Source organism: Astatotilapia calliptera, chromosome 12 (genome assembly GCF_900246225.1).
Source record: "Astatotilapia calliptera chromosome 12, fAstCal1.2, whole genome shotgun sequence".
In the NCBI taxonomy this organism is placed as follows: Eukaryota; Metazoa; Chordata; class Actinopteri; order Cichliformes; family Cichlidae; genus Astatotilapia; species Astatotilapia calliptera.
This window is the reverse complement of record NC_039313.1, coordinates 1974680-2002337: the sequence shown is the minus strand read 5'-3', so window position 1 is coordinate 2002337 and position 27658 is coordinate 1974680. Positions and strand designations below refer to the sequence as shown.

Sequence of the window (27658 nt, the reverse complement as noted above, 5' to 3'; positions counted from 1 at the left end):
GTGGCTAAAATGGAGGCAAGGCAGGAAACGTCTGCTTAACTCATCGCTGATTATTCTGTTTGTTTTGATGTTTAGTACTCTCTATATTTGGAATTAAACCTTTGCTACATGTATTTAAAGTAACTTGAGTTAAAGTAACTAACAAAATAGTGGGTTCACTGGTGATCTGTAAATTCACCGTGGGAGTGGATTTAAGAGTGTGTGTGTGGTTCTCTATTCAAGAGCTGATCCTGATAAATTCAAAATACATTTAGAAGCAAAAATGAATTCACTGTCCTCTTCTATGATGCACACACAGATCGAATTCTGGTATTTCCTTTGTTTGTAAGTATTTGAGGTATGAAGTACTAACCTTTAGAAAGCACCAAAAACACACAGACGTAACACTTGTATCATCCACAGAAGTCGCATCCCTAAATATAAACAGTTAAATATAGATTTGCAAACCTTTTGTTAAGCCTATTGAAAATGTATTGAATTTTATATGCAATTAACATAAAATTAGTTTCAGGGATATAGTCCTGATGAGTACCTCAGATGATTAAAGGGCTTCAAACTCCCACCCAGGGTGCTCAGGAACGTCTACCCTTGCATCCTGAGTTGGAGCATCACCTCCTGGAAGTAGAAACACATCTGATGGAACCATTTGGTCCTCAGGAAGGTAGCTCATTCAGCTAGTTTAACCTCCTGAATCTGTAGGACAGACAGCAAACGTTACGCATCTGCAGCCAGGAGGACAGCAGGGGAACCAGCCACCTTAATAACAAGCTGCCATGTGCGGCTGCCAGGACAGAACGAATGAGGAGGAATGTTTATCAGAATCAGAATCAGAATCAGAATCAGAATCAGAATACTTTATTGATCCCTGGGGGAAATTATTTTTTGTTACAGTGCTCCATTTTAAACCAACATTAAGACAAGACAGACAATACGCTAACTAAGAATAGTACAATATATACATATATATACATACATACATACATAAGTCACTTATAAATAAATATTTGGAAAAGAAACATGTGTAGCTGTAGCAGCAAACAGTGTGTTAAGTGGATGCGTTGTACAGGGAGATGGCCACAGGCAGGAATGATTTCCTGTGTCGTTCAGTGGTGCTTTTCGGTAATCTCAGTCTCTCACTGAACGAGCTCCTGTGACTGACCAACATGTCATGGAGTGGGTGGGAGGTGTTATCCAACATTGTCTTTATCTTGGACAGCATCCGCCTCTCCGACACCACCTTGAGGGAGTCCAGCTCCATCCCCACAACATTGCTGGCCTTACGGATCAGTTTATTAAGTCTGTTGGCATCTGCGACCCTCAGCCTGCTCCCCCAGCATGCAACAGCATAGAGGATCGCACTGGCCACCACAGACTCATAGAAAATCCTCAGCATTTTCTGGCAGATGTTGAAGGACCTCAGTCACCTCAAAAAATAGAGACGACTCTGGCCCTTCCTGTAAAGTGCTGTGGTGTTTTTAGCCCAGTCCAGTTTATTGTCAATGTGAACTCCAAGGTATTTATAGTCCTCCACAATGTCAACACTGACCCCCTGGATTGAAACAGGGGTCAAGTGTTTCCTGGTCTTCCTGAAGTCCACGATCAGTTCCTTGGTCTTTGCCACGTTGAGCTGCAGATGATTCTGCTCACACCACGTGACAAAGGAGTCGACCACAGCCCGGTACTCTGTCTCATCATCCCTGCTGATGCATCCAACCACCGCAGAGTCATCAGAAAACTTCTGAAGATGGCAGGTCTCTGTGCAGTGGCTGAAGTCTGTGGTGTAGAGGGTGAAGAGGAAGGGGGAGAGGACAGTCCCCTGTGGTGCCCCTGTGTTGCTAATCACTCAAGTTTACACTCAAGCCATAACGCTGCTAAATGGCACTGCAACTTAAGCCCCTACGTGCCAATTGTCCTCGGGCAGGGTACTAACCCGATGCATCCGTCAGAGTATAGAAAGGACTCGTGTAAAAAAAAAAAAGTGCTTATGTGAATGAGGCAGCTTTCGTACAATCTTTGAGTGCTCAGAGTAGAAAAGTGCTATAAAACCCAGTCCATGTCACATGACCCAATCCCAGGTTCAACGAGGGGATAATGGCAAGAAAGGAGAGTGCTTGTACCTGAAAACTGAAATGTACTAAAGACGTGTAGAAATTGTTCTAGATGTCACTATGCTTTGCTGAATCTCATAACTGTTGGTACACTTTCTATTATTTATGGTCATCATATTATATTTATATTGATGGTCCATGGGCCACACTTTCAGGACCCAGGCATTACAACCTCACTGCTACGTAAACACCTGTGACTACATTCCCTAATTTGCGAAGCTGCTTTATGCTAAAATAACTTTTTAAACTTTGAGAACTAATTAATTGTACAAGTGGTTCCCTGCCTGCTGCACTTTCCAGAATGAGACAGCTGACTCTTGATTGATCCAGGATTGGTGATGTTTCTTTTCTTCGTCAGATGCTAAATAAAAGATGCTACATGTTAGATTGGCTTTGCCCAACCTTTATAATTTGGTGAAGAGAGCACTGGTCTAATCACTGCTCAGTATCAAAAGATGTGAGGAAGTGTGAGGACCAAGAGAAAGGCTGTTGTCCCACTTACGCTCCAGTGACTGGTTTTGTAGGAACATAGGTGTTATTTTCCTTCAAATCCACCAGAGGACAGTATGCTTCTATGGTTTGTGTTGTTCCAAGAGCTCAACATCAGCTTCAGTGATGAAGAACAGAGCTGATAAATTTAAAGTCTGCCTCCAAGTCATTGCTTAGTCATCCAGATTTTCCCAAATTTTCTCTAATTATTGAGTAAAAGCATCCATGTAACCCTGTTCACACTCGCTGCACTGTGTTTTCCCTCATCTCTGTCACCAGACTCTGTTATTTTTTCCTCCTCTGCTTCTGCACTATTGATGTGTATGGATCTGTATAAAGGTTGCCTTATGACAAGTGTTTCTCTCAGCACTTTGCCTCCCTTCCCCCTCAGAACTCGCAGTGCTCCAAGGCCAACTCAACGCAGACTCAATGATGAGCCATTTAAAAAAGCTGTGCATGTGCTCATCCATAAACCTCCCTCTCTTGCTCTGCTCCCAGCTGTCTCCAAGGCTCAGTTCTTCAATGGGCAAATTGAAATCAGAATGCAGGTTTTCAATACAGACAACAGGAAATCTCTGATTGTGCGCTGCATTATAGGCCCATCCACTGAGGTGTGTACGTGCCCAGTTCTGCTGCAACAGTGTGGGAAACAGTTAAGAGGATAAAAGTACTGTATGAATGGCCATTTTGAGATCTGCCTTCTTTGGTTTGATGACTGCCGTGAGCAGGCCATAGTGGGCACGTGTCACTGCTGCTAACCTGCTCGTGGTCTGTGTTTGAGGTGGTGAACGGCCCCATGGATGTGGTCAAACGCATTGACCACATGGTGACCAGCCTGAGCCCTCGCTTAATGGCAGAGACCAATCACCTAACCATCCGCAGCCCCAACATCAGTGAGTCTATCTCTCTCTCTGACACACACACACACACACACACACACACACACACACACACACACACACAGACACACACACACACACACACACACACACACATTAGAATGGCTTAAATGTGAAAATAGAGCAGAGGAATTTGGACACAAAGGTATAACAGATACAGGCTCTGGCTTCATCATCAAGCAGTTTTAGAAAGCTTCTGAAAAAATGCAATTATGTAACAAATGACCTTCAGAAAGATGAGATCTATTCACCAGTGATGACAGAAACACAATAATAGAACATAAAAAGGAGTTTTGTACTGATAATCAAATACACGTTTAACAAAATGATATACTATGACTAACTGCAGAATGTATCTTAGCTTTAATTTTAAGATCGTAGACCTTTTTTCCAGCGTGTATTCATGAACATGGATCATAAGACACTGTTTAACAAAACTATTGAATTAGCTGTTTAGGAACTGCAGCCAGTTCAGTTGACAAGTATCATTTGAGCTATAAGGATGGTTTTTAATGAAATCCACTGTTATTATTCAGACACTGATGGATTAAACTGTATCCAAACGATGTTTAAACTGATCTGTTAGACACTTCCTTATTGCACTGCTCAAATGGTAAAATCTGCCATTGTCCTGTGGATTTTGATGTCCTCAGTGCAACTATGACAATTAAAGCTGATTGGCTACTGCTTTAACAAATTCTCCACAAACAAACAATGCACACCTGTGTACCTGTGTTTATTTTAAAGTTAAGTATATGCCTTCTCGTCTGCTGATGGTCACTTTGTATAGTAATTTTTCACCTTTCTTCACTATGTGACACTAACTTAATATGACACAATATCTGAGGAAACTGAGCAGTGCTGATTTTCTAACACTGGAATATTTCTAACATTTTGAGTTATTTTCCAGTGTTAGAAGATCAGCACTGCTCAGTGTTAGTCATTGTTAATCTTCAAAACTGACTAGGTTACTTTTAAACATATAACACTGTCAAAAGTGTTAATTTAACACTCAGAGGTGTGGACCCATATAGACACTCTCCAGTGTTAATTTAACTCTGGAGTTTTTGCTGTGTAGATATGCTGGGTGTATCACTTGGCTGCATGTCTGTCTATGGATGGATCTGTATTCATATAGATATTTAATTTATATTCTGTCTTTCTCCATTAAAATAACATTACCAATCAAATCACTATTGGCCCGCTATAAATCAACACCATCAAAACAAAGTCTTACAGTAAGTCCAAAGACAAGGATGAGACTGGATTAAGTCCCATACAGAGAAGCCTCCAACAATCAGATGACCCCCCCACCCACGAACAAGCACTGGCTGACAATGGAAAAGAAGAATATGAAGAATCACTGCAGAGTGACATCATTTTAACTCGCTCAGCCTGTTACAGCCTGTCCGTTGCTGTCATCTACTATCATCAGATCACAACAATCTCCTCAAGACGCTTTATATTGTAAGGTTGCTTTATATTAACGACCCTACGAAAATACAGAGAAAACCCCAACAATCAGGTGAAAAACAGGAAGAAAGAACTGGGGGACAGACATCTGCCACGATCGGTTTGGGATGAGGAGAAAGAGCAGGACAGAACACAGACTGTTAAAGAGAGCCAGGGATTAATTATAACAAACAATTGAATGCAAAGTGGTGGATAAACACAGAGAGGTAGTGAAAAGAGGTGAGTGAAGGAGAAAGACTCGGTGCATCATGGGAAGCCGACAGCAGCCTAGGCTTATTGCACCATCACTAAGGATGTATTCAAGGTCACCTGATCCAGGCATAACTATAAGCTTTTTTTTTTTTTTTTTAAAGGAAAATTTAAAGCCTAATCTTAAACGTAGAAAGATGGTCTGTTTCCTGAATCCAGATTGGGAATTGGTTCTACAAGACAGGGGTCCTGACAGCTGATGGCATGACAGCTGTTTCCTGTTCTCCTTTTAAAAACCCAGGAACCAGAAATAGGATGCAGTCTGAGGGGGAAGTGCTCTGTTGGGGCGATAAGGTACTGTGAGGTGTTTAAGTTGTGATGGGACATGAATATTCAAGACCTTGTATATGAGGAGAAGAAATAAATTCAATTCTTCATTTGATTTAACCAACTGGGGAATAAACAGTGATGGAGACATGACAGACTGGGAAGAAAAAGGACAAAGCACAGATCAGACAGATGGAGGCAGGACACAGAGACGAGACAAAGACAGACTGGACATGAAAAATGGAACAGAGATGAAAGCAAACAAGAACCAAAACTAGAAACATAAGTAACAAAACTCAGATGCTCTCAGACTGAATACAATTCAGTTCAATTCCAAAGAATCAATAACAAACACTGCATGCGGTCTGGGTCTTGGGATAAAATAACATAGTATTTTTTTAATATATACTGACTGGATGAACACATGAATGCAGCATTGGTCGTAGCAATTAAAAAACACGATGGAAAAACAATAAGCATGTAAACAATGCTCACTCTTAGCCTTGAAAAATAAAACATGGAGAAAATAAAAAATAAAATATGAGAGTAAAGTCCAAACTTCACTGAGCCAAATGTAAACATGGTCACTAACAAATTCTCTGAACTTTATTACCCACACCATAAAGCAGCTGACCCCCAACCCAACAATCATATGACCCCCCCCCCCCCCCAGTTTTTCCCTGTGTGTATTATTGTAGGGTCTACCTTACAATATAAAGCACCTCAAGGTGACTGTTGTGAGTTTGTGTAATTAATTGAATTGAATTGTAATTGAATTATAGAGAGTCTGAGACAAAACTACATGACAACAAAACCTCACAACACAAGGTCGTGTTCAGTTTCCTGTTATCACTTCAGAGTTCTGGTGGAAAAATTATTAGGAAAATGGCAACTGTGTAGCTTCTGGGTGACATCTTTAGTTTGAACTTATCACTAATAATAACATTAATAATAACATAATATTTAGTCTGAAAGTCACTGATACTAAAAGCAAAAGGCCGCAAATGTGATCTCCCACTCACAGATATGTAATAATTACAATCTAATATTCTGGTCTCATTTCTTTGTCTGGTTTGTTTTATTTGCTTTCAGGACTTTTTTAAATTTCTGATGATGTTTGAGTTATGTAAAAATACAAAATTGTAAAACTTATAAAGCTTGAAGCACCTCTGCAACAAGAAACTGTCTATTATTAGATTAAAGTCCTGGTTTGGTGCAGTATAGAAATAATGTTGCTACGGAAGATGTTCTATCTTGCTGAGGTGGCAAAGGTACAGACATTTTTGTATTTATGTAGAAGTACAGATACTTGAGTTAAAAAATACTCCAGTAAAAGTTGCAGTACTGATTCTACTTCTTTACTCAAGTAAAAGTGAAAAGGTACAGTCTCTGAAATGTACTCAAAGTAAAACGTATTATTCACAGGGAGAATGACTAATATTTTATTGTAAGATTATACTATATGTGATATTAACTGCACACAAACAGTTTGTGTGTTTGCTGATGTTTGTTGGGCTGGGTGAAAATGTGTACAAATGTTACGTTGTGTAGAAACATTACTCATGTTTATTCCTCTAGAAGCTCGACTACAACATATGGACACATGCACTCGGCCCAGTTTTACCTGCTAAGTATAAACGCTATAAATGATACTGCTGAGCCTGAAGTAACGGGCCTGCTTTGAAAATGTAAGGAGTAGAAAGTACAGATCTGTGTTAAAAATGTTGGGAGTAAAAGTAAAAAGTTGTCAGAAAAAATAATATTCATGTAAAGTACAGATAACTGAAAGTGCTGCTGACATGCAGTAACAAAGTATTTGTACTTCATTACTTCCCACCTCTGTATCTTAGCTTTCTGCTAAGATGTTTTCAGTCTTTGTAAATCACATTATTGTCATTGTTTTGAGACTTTGGTTTAAACCTGCTACTGAAAAAGTGTAAACGTGTGTTACTAAATGAATATAACACGAGTTGTAATATGTACTATAAGCATTAAAATGATGAATAATGTATCTAAACCTTTTTACTCCTGTTCGTAGAATTGGTGGTGCAGCAGCAGAAGCTGCAGGAAGTATTCAGAGGATCGAGTTTCTGTGGACCTGAAACAGAGACGCCAACCATCCTAGACTGTATTTCAGTCCCACATCAGAAGATGCAGGATCTCCATAACAATGGTTGGAGATTGCTACAAAAACCATCTTCCCTGTCTTGCTCTTCAAGCAAGCAAAAACAAAACATGTTCTTTTTCTTGGTTCAACCTGACAAACCTTTGCCATCGTATTTTATCACATGTGCAGGTTTCCATAAGCTCACGCTGGTCAACATGTGGTACGGCTCTCTGCGGCCTTTTTTCAATCCTGAGGAGAACATCACCATGGAGCCCACCGTCACTGATGGCAGCCAAAGGTAAAAGTTTAACCCACTGTCATGTGTTATCCATAAAGTTGTGACTGTGATGTAAAAAGATGGGACTTTTCAGCAAACATTGACATTTGATAAAATGAAAATTTCAATATAATTTACAGCACTGCAGTTTATGTTTACGTTTATATGGAGGATTATTCTGGAGTTATGTGAGAGAAGTAACTCCCGGGCAAAAGGCTTTAAAACCTGATTTGTTGAAATAATTCTTTTAGATGAATTTCGACTGGGTATTTGGTGCATATAGTTTTTAATGAAATTGCAGTTAATTTAGACCATGTTTCAAAGCAACTGTCCCAATAAGCACCTGGATCATTTATTCCCATTTAACACTCTGCATATCACTGGCTTGCATTAGCTGTTTATAGCCAACAGTCTGTATTGTTGATCATTTTTGGATAAAGTTTCAAAGAAAATACATTACTTTCTCTTATATTTTGATTAGTGTGAAGATTTAAGACAAAATCTAAGACTTTAGACAATATGCCACATATTTTGTTGATGACATCAAAGCATTAAAACACTGTGGTTTTAAGTGAGCCGCAGCACTCTTCACTATGAGAATGCCTGGCCTAGATGCATTTCAGCATGACTTGCTTCTTGATTTCAATCTAATATATGTAGCTTGCCATCACCAGTGTGTGAATGTGTGCGTGAACGGGTGGATGACTGGATATGTAAAGCGCTTTGGGGTCCTTAGGGACTAGTAAAGCGCTATATAAATACAGGCCATTTACCATTTACCATTTAATATTATGATTCTTGCTAAAGTCCAATTTAATGATTTGAAAGCTTTATACTGACTCGGAGCTGAAGAATAGCCATCGTGGCTCATCAAATATCAGCTTATAAACTGTATAATTTCAATTCAGCTGAATAAAGAAGTAAAGCTCAGAACAGCAGCAGCAGGTCAGCTAACCTGTGACTTATTAGTAGTTGAGGCATTTCCCCATGTTGCCCACAACACCAGTATACAGGTATACAGTATCTCCACCTCCCATGCTTGAAAACCACCAAATTACAATCAGTTATTACTCAAGGTTTTAGCTTTATCTGTCAAAATGAAAAATTACAGCTGTATATTTATGTAAACTTTTTCATGAAAACTAAAGATACAGTTATTGGCTTCAGAGTGAGAAGCTGGAGAAACCAGTGAACTTGTGCATTGTAAAATTTCTCTGTTTATTTCAGTACAGAAATGGTTATAGCTTAGTCAGTTAGCTTTTTGCTGAGGTTGTAAATGACTATTTTCCTGTTTTAATAATACACCAAATACTTTTTTAATGTTGGGAACCAAGACATCAAGGAATTTCAAAGTGATACAGGATACACTAATCCAGTGTGCTATAGACATTTTAATGCTCTAGTTGAAAAAAGAAAACCTGGCTGGTATTACATTATTATATAAAAAATGTATTGCTAGACTGCATCAAGTTTTTTTCACCTTATAACCTATTTTTTTATTTTAAGAATTTCACACTGTACACAGATGTAAAAATAATTACATCCCTTACAAAAGTACACCATTTATCTTGATTCAAGTTTGATTAAAATAATATTAAAACACTGGTTCATTTATTATTATAATATAAAAATAGAGAGAACATGCACACACACACACACACACACACACATTGACATTCTTGATGAGCTTCATGAGGTCGTCATCTGTAATGTTTTCCAAAAGTCTTGAAGGACTCAAATTTGATTCTTGGTCAAATAACACGTACACGGCCTGTTTGGGGTCACTGACCTTTTCAAAAATAAATGATGGTCCAACTAAACGCAAACCAGGATGGCATGTTGCTGCAAGATTTTGTGTTAGCCATGCTGGCTCAGTGTGTGTTCATAACATCATAACAACAATCCTCCTCCTCCATCCTTCATGATGGAAACCATGCATGTAGAGACCATCCATTTACTGTTTCTGCGTTGCACGAAGACACGGCGGGTGAACTACTCTGCAGGAGGAGACAACAAATTAATGATGACTCAGAATGGTTTAGAATAACAGTCAACTTGCTGTTTTCTTTGAAATTTATATACCTCACATCCATAGCCAATTTAGAATCAGCAATTAACCTAACACGCATATGAACCCACACAGGCACAGGGAGATGCAAACTCCATGCAGAGAGGTCCCAGCTGACCGGGCAATTCAATCAGATAGCCTCCTTTCTCTGAAGCAACGTGCTAAATACTGAACAATTATGTTCTAGTCAAATCTACTATTTTATAATAAAGGTGATTAATTTCTGACTTCTCAGAGAAGCCCGGTGTGCTGGCTCAAATTTGGGTAAAAATGTGAATTCAGATCAATGATTTCAGTAATTTTTAAACAAACAGATGGCTCAACATCAAGTTTTATTGAATGGTACCCTCAAAACACGGACTCAGCATTAACAGTACTGAGGCAACCCCAGAATCCTGGCTTTTGAAGTTGAGTTACAAAGAAAAAGGCGTAGTTGAAACTGTCCAGTAGGCTCACTCTCATAAGCAATTCACTCTTAGTTTGACGCTTATTACTCACATGTGTTAAGTACAATAATAACTTCATGGAGAAAATCTGTGTGATACTTTACATTCCAAAAAGTTTAGGGAGTACATTCATTTTTTGTCATGGGCTGGGTCCAGTGTTTGAGTTTTTATATATTTTGGTATTCATTTGTGCCCTAGTTTAGTTCATCTAGTTAATTTCAAGGTTGCAGTTCAGTCCTTTGTTTCTTAGTTGTTTATGTCATCTCCTCCTGGTTCATGCGTCTACCTGTCATGTGTCATGTGTGTGTGGTTATGTTCAGTTCAGGTCACGTCTAATCCCCATGTTTCCTGTTTTACTTTGAAAGTCTGTGTCTAATGTCAGTGTATGTAGTTTCACTTTCCCTGTCCTGTCATTAGGTTCATGTGTATCAGCTGTTCCCCCTCATGTGTTTCCACTTCCCTTGATCATCTCTTATGTGTATTTAGTCTCTGGCTGTGTCCCAATTCAGGGTCTGCACGCTTGAAGTACGCGCACTACGCGTACTACGTACGGTGCGTACTATAAGTACGAGAAGTGCGGAAGTGAGAGGCTTGTGAAATGGGACGGTCTAGCCTACGTAGCGCTGTTCAGGTTGCCTAGCAACCATGATACTAACCGCGAGAAACGTCTCATACAGCTGTGTTTGACAGAAATGAAGGAGAAAAAATGTTTTGTTGGTCATTCATTTTTGTCATGACATCACTTTGATTAGTTGAGTATCTGAGGATATATATATATATATATATATATATATATATATATATATATATATATATACAAAAAAAAAAAAAACACCCAGCACGCCCCTGCGAGCGGTTTATCCTTCAAGCTCGGGTCCTCTACCAGAGGCCTGGGAGCTTGAGGGTCCTGCGCAGTATCTTAGCTGTTCCCAGGACTGCGCTCTTCTGGACAGAGATCTCCGATGTTATTCCCGGGATCTGCTATATTTTCTCATTTATTGTTTTTTCTTTATTTGTATTACTTTCTACATTGTAGATACATACCAAAGACATCAACTATATGAAGCAAGATATATGGAATTATGTAGCAAAGAAACAATTGATGAATAACTCTAAATATGTCTTATATTTTAGATTTCTGAAAGTAGCTGCCCTTTGCTTTGTTGACAGCGGTACAAACCCTTGGCCTTCTCTCAGTGAGCTTCATGACGTAGTCACCTGAACTCGATTTCACTTCACAGGTGTGCCTTGTGAGGGTTTAGTTGTTGCCTTCTTAATGGAGCTGGGACCATCAGTTGTGTTGTATTTGACAACTGTTAGAATTCATATTATGGCAAGAACCAATCAGCTACGTAAAAAAAGGACAGTCCATCATCACTTTAACAACTGAAGGTCAGTGAGTCGAAAAATTGCTAAAACTTTGAATATGTCCCCAAGTGCAGTCGCAAAAACCATCAAGCACTATGACAAAACTGGCTCACATGAGGACCGCTGCAGGAAAGGAAGACCCAGAGTCCCTCTGCTGCTGAGGATACGTTCTTCCGAGTCACCAGCCTCAGAAATCACAAGTTAACGGCACCTCAGATTAATGCCACACAGAGTTCCAGTAGCAGACACATCTCTACATCAGCTGTTCAGAGCAGACTGTGTGAATCAGGCCTTTATGGTCAAATAGCTGCTGAGAAACCACGACTAAGGAAAAGCAACAAGTAGAAGAGATTTGTTTGGGCCAAGAAACACAAGAAATGGATATTAGACCTGTGGACATCTGTGCTTTGGTCTGATGAGTCCAAATTTGAGCTCTTTGGTTCCACCTGTGTGACACAGAAACGGGGAAATGGATGATCTCTACATGCATGGCTCCCATCATGAAGCATGGAGGAGGAGGAATGTTATTATGATGGTGCTTTGCTGGTGACACTGTTGACACACTGTGCCTTCAACATTGAAGGCACACTGAACCATCATAGCTACCACAGCATCCTGACCAAGAAGAAGAGTGATGGAGTGCTGCGCCACATAGCCTGGCCTCCCGTCACCAGACCTAATTCCAGTGGAGATGGTTTGGGATGAGATGGACTGCAGAGTGAAGGCAAAAGGGCCAACAGGTGCTCAGCATCTCTGGGAACTCCTTCAAGACTGTTGGAAACCATTTCAGGTGACGACCTCATGAAGCTCATCGAGAGAATGCCAAGAGCGTGCAAAGCAGTAGTCAAAGCAACAGGGCGGCTATTTTGAAGAATCTAAAATATAAAACATGTTTTTTCATGTTATTTCACACTTTTTGTTTAATACATACATATGTGTTCATTCATAGTTTTGATGCCTTCAGTTAGAATCTAAAATGTAAATAGTCATGATAGTCAAAAACAGAAAAAACATCATATTAAAAGGTGTAGCTCTCTCTTTATAGTTAACAAGACCAGAAAAGGCTCCAAAAAAAGAGTCCTTATCTGCTTGAATGCATTGCAAAATAGCAGAAAATCTATATGAAATAATCTGTATAATAATATATAATACACTTTTATTTTAAAAATGCGCTGCATTCAGAAGCATTTCAACAGTAACATTCCCAGAGTAACTGACAGAACATGGCAGCATTTCTAAATGGTAAATGGTCTGTATTTGTATAGCGCTTTACTTAGTCACTAAGGACCCCAAAGCGCTTTACACATCCACCCATTCACACACACATTCACACACTGGTGATGGCAGCTACATTGTAGCCACAGCTGCCCTGGGGCGCACTGACAGAGGCGAGGCTGCCGGACACTGGCGCCACTGGGCCCTCTGACCACCACCAGTAGGCAACGGGTGAAGTGTCTTGCCCAAGGACACAACAACCGAGACTGTCAATTCAATTCAATTCAATTCAATTTTATTTATATAGCGCCAAATCACAACAAAAGTCACCTCAAGGCGCTTCATAGATACAGAGAAAAACCCAACAATCATATGACCCCTATGAGCAGCACTTTGGCGACAGTGGGAAGGAAAAACTCCCTTTTAACAGGAAGAAACCTCCAGCAGAACCAGGCTCAGGGAGGGGCGGGGCCATCTGCTGCGACCGGTTGGGGTGAGAGAAGGAAGACAGGATAAAAGACATGCTGTGGAAGAGAGACAGAGGTTAATAACAGATATGATTCAGTGCAGAGAGGTCTGTTAATACATAGTGAGTGAGAAAGGTGACTGGAAAGGAAAAACTCAATGCATCATGGGAATCCCCCGGCAGCCTACGTCTACTGCAGCATAACTAAGGGAGGATTCAGGGTCACCTGGTCCAGCCCTAACTATATGCTTTAGCAAAAAGGAAAGTTTGAAGCCTAATCTTGAAAGTAGAGATAGTGTCTGTCTCCTGAATCCAAACTGGAAGCTGGTTCCACAGAAGAGGGGCCTGAAAACTGAAGGCTCTGCCTCCCATTCTACTTTTAAATACTCTAGGAACAACAAGTAGGCCTGCAGAGCGAGAGCGAAGTGCTCTAATAGGGTGATATGGTACTACAAGGTCATTAAGATAAGATGGGGCCTGATTATTTAAGACCTTGTATGTGAGGAGCAGGATTTTGAATTCTGGATTTAACAGGAAGCCAAAACAGGAGAAATATGCTCTCTCTTTCTAGTCCCTGTCAGGACTCTTGCTGCAGCATTTTGGATCAGCTGAAGGCTTTTCAGGGAGTTTTTAGGACATCCTGATAATAATGAATTACAGTCGTCCAGCCTGGAAGTAATAAATGCATGAACTAGTTTTTCAGCGTCACTCTGAGACAGGATATTTCTAATTTTAGAGATGTTGCACAAATGGAAGAACGCAGTCTTACATATTTGTTTAATATGTGCATTGAAGGACATGTCCTGGTCAAAAATGACTCCAGGGTTCCTCACAGTGTTACTGGAGGCCAAGGTAATGCCATCCAGAGTAAGAATCTGCTTAGATACCATATTTCTAAGCTTTTCAGGGCCGAGTACAATAACCTCAGTTTTATCTGAATTAAGAAGCAGAAAGTTAGCGGCCATCCAGGTCTTTATGTCTTTAAGACATTCCTGCAGTTTAACTCATTGGTGTGTGTTATCTGGCTTCATGGACAGATAGAGCTGGGTGTCATCTGCATAGCAGTGTAAATGTATGCTATGTCTTCTAATGATGCTGCCTAAGGGAAGCATGTATAATGTAAACAGAATTGGTCCTAGCACTGAACCCTGTGGAACTCCATAATTAACCTCAGTGTGTGAAGAGGACTCTCCATTTACATGCACAAACTGGAGTCTATTAGATAGATATGATACAAACCACTGCAGCACAGTACCTGTAATACCTACAGCATGTTCTAATCGCTCTAATAGGATATTATGGTCGACAGTATCGAACGCTGCACTGAGGTCTAGCAGGACAAGCACAGAGATGAGTCCACTGTCAGAGGCCATAAGAAGATCATTTGTAACCTTCACTAAAGCTGTTTCTGTGCTGTGCTGAGCTCTGAAACCTGACTGAAACTCTTCAAATAAGCCTCTGCAGATGATCTGTTAGCTGTTTGACAACTGCTCTTTCAAGGATGTTTGATATGAAAGGAAGGTTGGCCTATAATTAGCTAAGACTGCTGGGTCTAGAGATGGCTGTCGGAGCCGGGGCTCAAACCGGCAACCTTCCGATTACAAGGCGAACTCCCAAATCTTGAGCCACGATCGCCCAACATTTCTACATACTGTTCTGTTGAAATTTCATCCTCAGGTTATTTAATTCAGTTTTTTTTTTTTGTACAGCACCAAATCACAACAGCAGTAGATTTATCTTGTAAGGTAAAGACCTTACAAACGTACAAAGATTCATCAGTATTTGTTTCAGATAAAAGGTTTTGGTGCCTGTTCTTTATACTTGGTTCTACCTTGTGTGCTTTCACTGTGAGAATTCACAATCTTTTGTGCCAAACCAGGTATTTAGGCACCATCTTGGGTTCTTCAGTCATTTCTACCACAGTACTGGGAGATGACCAACCAGTTAGCATGGCAGTTCGCTTCCAGCTCCAACATAGAGTACAGGTCAACAAAATCTCTCTATTTTCTGCTAACTGTACATGTCTACCATTTTTTATAACTATATTCATATTTCTCATATGTTCTATACAGAATCCAGATGGTACTGTGTATGATCCCGTGTGTGCCTTCTGGGATTTTAATCTAACGTAAGTAAAAATTACAGGTTTTTTTTAAGGATTTGTATTTTGAATTTCTTTAAATTCCCCATAAAACCAGAATAAATGTAATTTTTTAATCAAAAATGGGGATGTACATATGTAAATTGTGTTTGTTGAATAAATTGTGTCTTATTAGCCCAGACGCTGGTGGGTGGTGGAATACCAAGGGCTGTGAAATAGTGTCCAAGCAGTATGGATATACTGTGTGCTACTGCAACCACACCACCAACTTTGCATTACTGCTGCAGGTGTATGAAGCCCAGGTAATATTCCTCTACTCAGCTGTCACGGCTGTGGTACTCTGGATTTTATTTGTGCTTTCATCTTCACTATGAGCTATTAATACAACATTTGCTCTGTGTGTGTGTGCGTGTGTGTGTGTGTGTGTGTCTGTAAATGTGTGTTACTGTGTCAGAGGAGCCCAGAGAATGAAAAAGCTCTGCAGGTGCTGACGTTCATTGGCTGTGGAGTGTCTCTGTGTGGCCTCCTCTTCACCTTCATCCTCTTCATCTCCGTGGGGTGAGTCACAAACGTCACAGAGTGCACTCTGTAAAGCATCAAGGGTGAAAAGCATTTCATATAACCCTGCTAGATTCCCATCAATAAATGGAGCGGAAAAAAGCAGAACATTGTGCTCTGTAGATGTGTGAACAGCATCGCAGTAAAACTTTTTTAATCCCGAGAACTGCTGTAAGAGCTTTGCTCACATATTTTTACTGTGTGTCCTTGCGTGTGTGTGTTTGTACAGTGTCCCTAAATCAGACCGCACAACTGTCCATAAGAACCTTATAGTTGCTCTGGGAGTGGCTGAGCTGCTGTTGATGTGCAGCAGTTGGGCTTCTGAAAACGAGGTGAGTCTTTGCATATAATTGAACACATCAAGTGTTTTAAAAATAAAATGAATATCCCCCATTTAAAAACAAAGAAAAATCCTGTTTGGACACCCAAGTGGAAAATATCTGAATTTTTATAGGTCATTTAGAGCGATATCAGCATCAGTGTTGATCCTAATCCTACGCTATCAGAATGTGGATTTTGTAAAAAGCTTTTTGCTCTTAATAAATTGATAATTTATTATTAATTGTTTATTGATAATTGCTTTATCTGAAACATTTAAGTGTGAAGAATATGCAAATAACGAAGATTTTTTTCACTACATTTCATATTTAAATGAATAAAATGATGTTTGTCATGTGGTTATGTTTCAGTTTGTATTCCTTTTATGTCAGAGTCTAAAAGACTCAATCGCGGACTCAGAATGAAGTTTGGTGAACTTATTTACAGTGGCTGGAAACGGTGGGCTTGAGCTGAGAGACGTGGAACATGGATGCACATGTTGCAAACAAACAAACTGTGACAGGGTTAATTAGAAAGTCGATCTCAAATGTTCCGATGTAATTAGGAGAGAGTTTGCGGGATTCAGTCTGTACCTAAAACGCTTGCTGGAAAGCCAAACCTTTTGACCAGGTGAGTAACGCGGTTCAAGTGTCCTACCGCGATGCGCACATTGTTTATTCTGCTCTTTCGTCCAGAGCAGGGCTGTTTGTGTCGCCCTCCTGAGTTGCCAACACCTGCCGAGATGGTGTTAAACAGGTGGTACCAAACACTCACCTTCCACAGAGGGCAACAAGAATCACTGATAGCCTATCAATAGCGGGAGCCCAGTCGCTGAGGATGTCAGGGAGTTATGCGCATACTCGACCCAGGCCAACCTGGAGTTCCACCTGGGAACTCCAGGTGTATTGAAGAGAGGCCTGCAGCTCCTGATTTGTCCTCTGCACCTGACCATTAGTCTCTGGGTGAAATCTGGGCTCCCAGAATGGAGCAGAACTCTTTCCTCACCTGTGAGGCAAAGTGAGAGCCACAGTCTGACACGATGCAGCTGGAGCCCATCATCAGTCATTAGCTGGGCCATCTCCAGTGCGGATGGCACTTTGGGTGATAAAATGGGTTGTTTAGAAAAGTGGTCAACAGTAGTGAGGATAATTATGTTACCTGCTGAAGGAGGAAGGGCGGTGATGAAGTCCAGAGACATGTGGGTCCAATGCCCCCAGAGGAATCCTGCGGGCATGGAACTGGAAGCCTTACTTTGGACACACGCCTGACAAGCTGACACATACTCCCGGTCATCCTTTTTGAGGGAAGGCCACCAAAACAAACATTGCAGGAAAATTATCATGCAGTCCAAGTCTGGATAGCACGTGAACCTGGCCGCATGCCACCAATGGATGACCTGGGATCAAACTGAGGATGGGTCGTTACCTGGATCAGGGAACCTGGGACTCGCTCTCCCACATCAGAAATCCAGCGATACAGGCGGCGATAATATAGTGGTCTCCTCTGCAGAGGCATCCAAGGGCAAGAACTGACAGAAAAGGGCATCGGGTCTGACGTTCCAAGAGTCGGGTCTGTGAGTAAAAACACAGCTAACTGATCCGGAATTAAAACAGGACTACAACAGTTCAAAATCAGGACTACTGAGGACTTAACCAAGACAGAACCAGAATCAGAACTAGATGATAGCAGCACTAAAAATCATCATAGACCTGCACTACACTTATTTTTTAATTCTACCAAAGTACAATATTTAGATTGAGAAAAGTTTATATAATTATTTAGTCTTGTTGTGCAAACAAGCCTGCAGAACTTAATAAATATAGAATTTGAAAAATAGTAAACCTAAAAAGAAACACTAGGTACGAGATACATGAGGACCTGTGATACGGTGATACTTCTGGTAAACAACCATTTGACTAACATGTGAGTCTCACCTGCTCTTGTTCATCTCTGTTCCTCTCTCCCTCTTTGTGCTGAAAATCATTAAATATACAGTTGAAACCAGATATTTACTCTTCAGATAAAAACACTTTTTTAATTGTAACATCAAATCAGACTAAATGTTTATTTTTTTAGATTGATAAATATAAAAAACATGTTTGTTAACTTTATTCTGAGCCACACTTATGGAGCTCCACAGTTCTCTTCCTGGTGTTTTGTTGACATCTCTTGATGTTCCCATGTCACAGAAACAGGCTCTGTGTTTTGCCTTATATGCATCCACAGCTGTGCCACCAGTTTACTCACATGGACTCTACGAACCAATCAGAAGCTTCTTCAGCTCAGAATGGAATCGTCTGGAGTTTCTTATTAATTAACAATAAACTTAGTGTACATGTACTCCTAAATTTGAAAGTGATAAAAACAGAAGCTCTGTCTCTCTTTATTCTGACATTTAACTAATTCGAAAGATATTTCAATATTTATTTATCTAAAACAAAACAAGTTTACTTTAAATTGATGTTGTACAGTAAAAAAACTGTTCTTGTGTTTTCCATAAAGTGTAAATATCTGGTTTCAACTGTGAATATACTGCTGTGTGTTGAAGTTCCTCTTGTTTTGCATAGAAATATACTGAACAACATACAAAGCATAATATATAAAATAACATCTACCTGAGTTTTTCTTTGAAAGAAGCCTCTAATGTCCATTCTTGTATATCAGTGCATTACTGAAACGCTTTGTTTAGCCGTGGAGGGAAACAACTGAAAATATGAAATAAACACATGTAAGCTGAGACTCTCTAAAGAAACAGCTTTGTTGTTGTTCGGCTTTTCATTTCGCCATTTGTTGATTCACTTGAAGAGCGAGTAACGTAATATGGGTCAAGTGATCAGTTTGATATCAATCTTTCGTGATTCACCGTCATATTTACATTATTTGTACAGTACAAATGATTTGCTTTGGTACCTGGTCGAACTTCAGTTCTCCTCTGTCTGCCTGGCTGCGTTTCTCCAACAGGGCACTCGCAGGCAGCAGCTGCCCCGCCCCCTCGCTCAGTCTGTCTGAGCTCGGATCATACCAATATCAGGGGGGATTCACGCACAGTCGTAAATTCCCACAGTGTGCACTATGTGCTTCGAATATTGTGTGTAGTTTTTGTTTTATACAGTTGTCAGCCAGGCATCTAACTATGAAAAAATTACACTCCAAAAGACCCCGGGCTTCTGACAAAACAACCCGGGCTTAAGCCCATTAAGCCACACCCCCGCTCCGCCCCTGGCTAATCATATGTGCGGGCCAGTTGATTACTACCTGGATCTGCCTGGATCTATTTATAGTCTGATCAGTGACTCAGCAGAGAAAGTGCACTGCAGTAAATGATATAAGTGCATGTTATGACTTCATGCTGTGAGTAGTCTGTGAGCATAGCAGAAATATACAGCCATGTGTCATTAGCACAATTTTTAAGTATAACCATTAACCAGTAATTAATGGCTATGTTTTATGAAAATCTGCAAAGCCATGACCAACAAAATCGTTTTCATCCATGATTCAGGGAGGTAATTAACAATGCAGCTCAGCCCACAGCTCACCTTTGCTTTTGTATTCCTTAAATCCTGCAGACAGCATGCTTCCTGGTGACTGCACTACTTCATCTCTTATTCATGGCTTCTTTTTCCTGGATGCTGGTGGAGGGCTTGCTACTGTGGAGTAAAGTCGTGTCTGTCAATATCAGCGAGGACCGCAGGATGAAAGTCTACTATGCCATTGGCTGGGGTAAACTCTAATCTCACTGAAGCAGCTTGTCAAATTTCAGTCTGGTTTATGACATTCAGAAAGAAACATTCATTCTAAAAACTTAATATCAGATTAGAAACTCAGAGTGTCGCCATTGAGTGAGTGGCAACAAGTCCAACAAGGATTAATTCCATTTCATCATCTTTAAATAAAATCTTTTCAAATCAACTTTACAATATCACAAAACTTTATAACAGTTAATTCTCAAATAAACTCCTGATAATGGCAGAAAGACTCTTCATCTTCCCAAATCTTCAAATATTTACTAGTTATGGGAAGTTTGGCTCTTTTCAGAGAGCTGGCTCTTGTGGCACGGCTCCCAAAGAAGAGCCGGCTCTTTTGGCTCCCAAATGGCTCTTAATTTGTTATCATCTGTAGCCTCATATTTTAGCTTTATTTGGCAAATATGAATGCTTTGTGTGTTGATAAACCCTTTTGCATTTAGCGTTTTTATGAGAAGCCTTATAATTGCCTAATTTAGTGTATTTGTTCTGTTTCAAAAGCAGGATTCTTACAAATCCACTGAACAGAAGCAGAACAAACTCAGCAGTCTGTCCTCAGTGCAGGCTGACATTCAGAAAACTCAGAAGCCTCAGCTTGGATGGGCTGATGTGATTTCTCCTCTTAGTATCTGCTTCTTTAAACTGCAGCCAGATGCTGCTTCATTTGCTGCTGTCAGTTATATGTATGTGTTTCTGCGATGCACTCGCACTCTCCTCCTCACCGCTGTCCTCGTCTCACTCACTGACTGAGGGGTAGTGACGCAATCCTGAAATATTTATACTTCCATTACCAGCGTTTCATGTTTCAGGATCAATTCCTATATGAAAATGTAAATATCTATCTTGATTAAATTTGTTTTTAATCGTAAATATGACATCCAGACAAAAGTAAACTCTGCAATTAGCGGGATAGTCGGAAACACCCTGTTAATAGGAACTACAATCGCCTCCCGCCTCTCATTCATGTGCGTGCTACGCCTCCGCAAGAGTGGGAGTCAATGAGAAACCCGAGTCACAAAACATTAGAGCACAAAACACACAGTCTTGACTTGTTCACAGATCATAGCTGCGTTTACGTTCAGCATAGAAGTGATGCTGTGTGTGATGGATGTGGGAAGACAGTTAATACAAAGAGCCGATGCTTTTGTGCACATCACTAATATTCACCAAAGTGGCCTTAATGATAGTAAAGTGTTCACTTTGTTGAGTGGGCTCAGTGTAGCATAAACAACATTTAGCAGCATAAATACAACAAGAATGGTCGTGTATGTTAAACAGACAGTTAGTTTTGGTTTGGTTGGCTCTCCTTACAAACTCACCTTTTGGGCTATTTGTGCATTATTTAAATGTAATAACTGCAAAGTCCGTCACAGTCTTTCAGCAGTCTGAATGACATTTTGACGAAATTTGTATTAACAACAAAAATAGGTACAGCTGCTTTAACAACAGTGTCAAATTATTCTGTCTATAAAGTGGTTCCTCAAAGGATACAGATAATCTAACCACAGAGAGAGTACACGTTTATTGTTTCTGTGCGTTCACAAATCCCTGACAAGGTCACTTTTAAAGCTACATTACGTAGTTCAGCTGCTACAAGAATAAGACAATGATTGGGAAGAAGACTGAGTTAACTAGCTTTACTTTGAGTCTAGAGAAGATGCTGCTACATTAAAAGTGTAAAATGTAGACGTCACTGTAGCACATAGTGGCCACTAAGTAGTTCTGCTTATGTTTCTTTGTCCAACTTTCATTCCTTTCAAACATGTGCTCATGTCTGCTGTCACTAGATACCACTACGGCACAGAAGTCATCCAACAACCAAACTGTGTTTTGATCTGTAGCTTGGCTCAGCTGGTACTGGTGGCCAGTGAAACTGTGAAAGATGTGCAGAAGCAGAATGATGGCGAGCCCTGATGTTGTCTAAAGCCACATGTTACACATGCTTACAGTAGTTAATCAGTCAAACTGCAGATGAACTCTTTTATATTCTAGACATGATTCCTACTAAATAGCAAACAAACCAAACAAAACAAGTTTCCTGCACCTGACTTTCAAACTTCCCAGATCCATCTGTGAGTCTGCGTGTTTTGTCATATGATGAGAAGTGAAGCACAAACAGTTTTCAGGTGTTCCTCTCATCTCTCCATGCAGATGTGCAGAGTTACCCTTCAGAGGAGACATTCAGTGGGACAGGCTTCATAGCGCTCCTCTGTTGAAGCAACGTCTTTAAACGTGTCGCCTCTGTGACACCAGCACAGCAAGGCTGGTATAGTTCAGCACGATAAACTAAAAACTACAAGTAAAAACAGAACTTTAGAAACAAAACTTTCATATTATGGAATTACAAAAGTAAATAATTTAAAATTAGAGGAAATATCTTTGGATTTGGTCTTTGTGTGAAGAACTGGCGTGAGAGAGCCTTGGCGCACATTGAGGATGAGACGTGACATCTGTTGTGTCTTTTATAACTTCTTATAAAATTTCCTTGAAAAATGCACACATTATAATAAAAATGATGTATTTAAAAACCGAACACTAACATACTAATAATGTAATATACCACACCAAACTGAGACAAAAATCCCAAAACCAATTTAATAAGCACAAAAAACTGTAAATGAAGTAAAAATATAGAACTATAACTATAACTCATAGTATTATTTGATATGCAGTTGTTCTGTTATTAAACTGTTTTCAGGTGTGCCTGTTCTGGTTGTTGGGGTAACCCTGGTGATATCCATGGACAAATACAAAGCAGACGATCATTGCTGGCTCAATGTGAAGACCGATACAATCTGGGCCTTTGTGGGACCTGTGATATTTGTCTTGACAGTATGTAATCTTATTTTTGCTGTATCTGTCGCTGATTTTCATTCTATTCAGTATCTTTATTGGCCAAGCAAACAAAATTTCATGTCGCACATTTTGTTCCAAATTTCATGAAAGTTTATAGATGGTAAATGGCCTGCATTTGTATAGCGCTTTTCTAGTCCTTAAGGACCCCAAAGCGCTTCACACTACATTCAGTCATCCACCCATTCACACACACATTCACACACTGGTGATGGCAGCTACATTGTAGCCACAGCCACCCTGGGGTGCACTGACAGAGGCGAGGCTGCCGGACACTGGCGCCACCGGGCCCTCTGACCACCACCATCACCATGATGTAATAAATCTTAGACATAATCTGACAGAATGCTGTTGCCATAATTAAGCCAACAGTAACCACATAAGTAACTATCCTTATACTAAAAAATTAGAGATCATCTATTGTTACTAACAGAGTCGTTTTTAACAGTAGAAGGTTCAAGTGATGTGAGATTGAAAAGAAAGTTTACAAAAAATAACATTTTTATTTGTAGCCACTTATATCCTGATGAAGAGACTTTACACTTTGTCTTATGTGTCTGTTTGTGTGGTGTTTTTTATGTTTTTTAAGAATATTTAAATGTGTTACATATAAGTTCCCATTCTTTTCAATCACTTCATTTTATAAGGTTAAAACACCGCAATATTAGAGGAGAATATTATCATCCAAAAGATCAAATGATTCCCTATGAGACAGTGGGAAGGAAGAACCCGCTTTTAATGGGAAGACTTCAACAGATCCAGGCTCAGGGAGGGAAACACAGAGTCACCAAACCAAACACAAACTGGAGAGTAGACAAAAATGACATCACAATGCATCAACAAGGAGCTGCAAAGAACCTGCTACTCAAATGTGGGGGCAAAAAATGCAAATTTTATATTTTTAAAAGATTATTAAAAATGCTTTATGACAAAATGCATTTATTTGGTTTGCCTATTCATACGGTAAATTTTACTAATAGAAATACAAATATATAAACAAATACCTGGATGTCTTAATGAGAGTATCAGGTCATTCTGGATTTGTTGCAGAATCATAACAGTGAGTGTTTCCTTAATTTGTATATTCTGTTCCCTCCACCTGACAGAGGCGAGGAGCTGTGCAAACTGAAATCACGTACACTGCATTCACTGAATGCTGTTTGCTGTGATTTGATTTCCTGCAGCCTGAGCAGAAGGGGAACATCTCCCTCCTCCTCATGTGAGCTGGAGGCCAAGTGGTTCTGCAGTGGCACGTCTTGTGTTTGCCGGAGGCCGTGTTGATGCTGTTGTCCTCTGCCTGCAGGTCAATGCGGTTGTGCTGTGTCGGGTTGTCATGGTGACTGTTTCCAGCGCTCGTCGCCGTGCTAAGATGCTCAGTCCAAGCTCAGCATCAAAGATGCAAACCTATGACCTTACCTGGTGAGATACAATAAAGTTTGTAGCACTCTCTGTCACTCCCTCTCCTCCTGCTTTTTCTGTGCTCTCCTACGATTTTTTTTCTTCTGTTGTCTGGCCAAACTCGCTCTGCCTCTCTCTCTCTTCACACAGATACACACAAGCTTGCTATTTTCTTTTTGGTTGAGCAACCCATGATGAATAGAGACAGTGTGAGAGACGGGGAGTTTACTGTGGGAGTTGTAAGTGCTTATCAGCTTAACACCTGGGCCCTGCACAATTGTTTCTGTGTGTGTGTGTGTGTGTGTGCGTGCGTGCGTGCGTGCGTGCGTGCGTGCGTGCGTGTGTGTGCGTGCGGTTGCTACAACTTTGCTACAACTGTTATTCTTTAAAGCACTTTTCTTTAGAATTTCTCCTCACATTAAAGGACCGGATTGTTCCCTTCTCCTATTTAGCATTTCTGTTCCTATCAAGTCCTCTTAAAATTAGGATACCTGAAAAAATGAGTTCCCCACCAGGATTGGAAGAGGCACAGAGGAAGAGGACAGCCAAACGCTCTCTGTAGATGTCGTACAGTACGGTGTTTGTTCGTTTTATGTAACAGTCATTGTTGCCCTTAAAGTTGTGGCAGAAACAACAAAGTGTTGTTGTCCTGCTACACTAACTGTTAATTACATACATGTAAAAATGTATTAGTCTTCCAAATGCTGAGCAGCAAACACGACTTCCACCCAGTTCTGTTGCAGTGCTACAGTTAAACTTAGTAGCTCTGCTACGATATGCTTTTTTCTTTTCCTGTTAAAATGCAGATCTGTGGTGAGTTTTTGTTGTTTTTTACGTAAATATTATTTCAGACACAGTCGAGTTTTCATTTTCTGGACAAAATGAATCCAAACCATTTGATGTTTACCCCCTTAATATCCACTCTTTCATCATCGACCGGTTTAAGGTGTGTCTTTTGTTTTAGGCCCAAATAAACGTTACTTTTTTAAACCGTGCAAATATATTTCCCATTACATCCTATAAATGTTAGTTTTCTGCTTCCAATTAAGCAGATATTCTTTAAAAAGTGGTTAAGATGTTAAAATCATTACAGGTAGGGAAGAAATTATTATTTAATGCACATCTACATGTACCTGTAGATATTTTATATGTAGAATGTGTGGGCATTCTTCAGTAATGTGCTTGTCAGAGGATAATGCACAGGTCAAAATATTACAATTAGAAAGTCTTGCTGTCTGAAGGAGAAACTGGGATCTCACATATTTTACCTGATGATAATTTCAGATTCAGGTAAACAAAATGCTTCAACCCAGCATCAAGCAGCTCTCTTCCTTTTTATCTCAGCCCAAAGCTGTTTCCCCCTCTCGCTCTCGCTGTCTCTTCGTTCCCTCACAAACAGACTAAAAGTCTGTGCCAGTGTTACGTCAATTGAAGAGATTAGAGGGAAAACGACTTTCAAAAATAAAAGGGAAGAGAGTGTTGGCTTTGTCCTTGCAGACACAGTGTAGTCTGAAAACTCAATCTCTCTACCCAGGTGCAGCAGTGTGACAACAATAGTGGTTTGAACAAAGGCAACCTCTTCTGCCTTGCCCCATGAAATGGTTATTGGCCGTATAAGCACCGGGATCATTGAAAGAAAGATTGCAAAGGAACAGGAGCATGACTGTGGTAGGCGGTAAAATCTTTAGCTATGGAGAGATCTTTGATGAGAATTCAAGGAGGAAATATCTGAGAAGAAAATGTCATCAAAATAACTTGAAAACTCCGCTCTGCTTGTTCCTTCTGTCTGTCCTCAAGTTTTATAACAGGGTTAACAAAGAGAAAGAAAAGTACTCAGGAATCAACACAAGGTGAATTTTCTTTCATAGGTGTGAGACCTCGAGCTCATCTTTGCACACACCCGGTGTTCATGGATGTTTCATGTACATGTGTGCTTGCAGGGCTGTGACCCGTCCAGTTCTGATCCTGCTGCCTGTCCTGGGTCTGACCTGGCTGTGTGGCGTGCTTGTCCATCTGTCTGTGGTAGTTGCCTATATTTTCATTGCTCTCAACTCCTTCCAGGTAAGCAAAGCCCCAGCTCTTTGCATATTGCTGTAATATTAGTGGTTACTTGCAAAAGGAAACAAAACAGCAGCTGAATTGTGTTCATTTAGACCAGGGCTGCCCAATCCCAGTCCTCGAGAGCTACTATCCTGCAGCTTTTAGATGCATCCCTACTCCAACACAGCTGAATCAAATGGTTTGATTACCTCTTCAGCATGCCATCGTGTTTGGCAAAGGCCTGATAACAAGCCATTCATTTGATTCAGCTGTGTTGGAGTAGGGATGCATCTAAAAGCTGCAGGATAGTAGCTCTCGAGGACTGGGATTGGGCAGCCCTGATTTAGACAATGTGTCGATGTGATATATAATCTTTCTTCTTCATTTACTCAGAGAGGAGAATTCAAATTACATCATTCATTTAGACTTTTGATGCCAAAAGCCACACTTCTGGCTTTATGACGTGCACATGTCATCTACAGGAGAGGCTCTTAAATGAGTAAATGGCATACAGAAACATATAATACACAAGCTCAGCGTGATGAAACATTAATAAAACACACCACAGAGGTCTTTGGACCAAACAGCACAGAGGACTCCCTGAAGGTAACTGCCCAATGAGATGCTCTCAGATAACCGCATACTTCAAATGATACAACAAAGAGACAATAACAAGTATTGGTTGTTTTGTATGGTTAGAAAGCAGAGGTGTAACTGTAGACTGTCTTGTGAAAAGTAACATTTGTGTTTTATTAATCATAATTACTGCAACATTACAGTTGCTTATGTATTGGGGGTTATCTACTAACTGGAATGTCAGTGCTTTTAACCTCGGCTTTTCAAGGGAACAATTCTATACTGAGAGTAGCTCCAGGTGCATCAGTCAGTGAGTGGGTGTGATTCAAAAAATTTAAAAAGTGCATAGAATAAAGTGCAATATGGATGTGTTCGTGAATTGGTGAATGTGTTGTGTAGCGTGGAAAGTCTTTGAACACCCAATAAATGTTTAAGAATCTCCCATTGGCTCATTCGGGCGGCCTTTTCACTTGAATGGGTTGAATTAGGTATTCAAGCAATCAATTACTTGGTTACTTTTGTCAAAAAGGTTTATTGTTAAAATGATGAAATGTATTAAAAAAGGTTTAAAGCATTTTGCACTTTTGTTGTAAAGAGGGAAACAAAGAACCCCAGCCTCTTCCAGTGGTTCAGTCTTCC

At 40.2% G+C, this 27658-nt stretch overlaps 1 protein-coding gene across 2 annotated transcripts in view; it reads left to right on the top strand.

Annotated features, from left to right (window-relative positions):
• adgrd2 (adhesion G protein-coupled receptor D2) overlaps window positions 1-27658 on the top strand; it is a 57474-nt gene that overhangs the window by 11203 nt on the left and 18613 nt on the right. For both annotated transcript variants that reach the window (XM_026186752.1, XM_026186751.1), the window contains exons 8-19: window positions 3379-3490; window positions 7524-7658; window positions 7782-7890; window positions 15312-15417; window positions 15505-15560; window positions 15709-15835; window positions 15988-16091; window positions 16321-16423; window positions 19976-20129; window positions 22851-22984; window positions 24309-24424; window positions 26344-26464. In XM_026186752.1, the coding sequence (XP_026042537.1) occupies window positions 3379-3490; window positions 7524-7658; window positions 7782-7890; window positions 15312-15417; window positions 15505-15560; window positions 15709-15835; window positions 15988-16091; window positions 16321-16423; window positions 19976-20129; window positions 22851-22984; window positions 24309-24424; window positions 26344-26464 (1377 nt within the window). The remainder of the gene's footprint in view (window positions 1-3378; window positions 3491-7523; window positions 7659-7781; window positions 7891-15311; window positions 15418-15504; window positions 15561-15708; window positions 15836-15987; window positions 16092-16320; window positions 16424-19975; window positions 20130-22850; window positions 22985-24308; window positions 24425-26343; window positions 26465-27658) is intronic.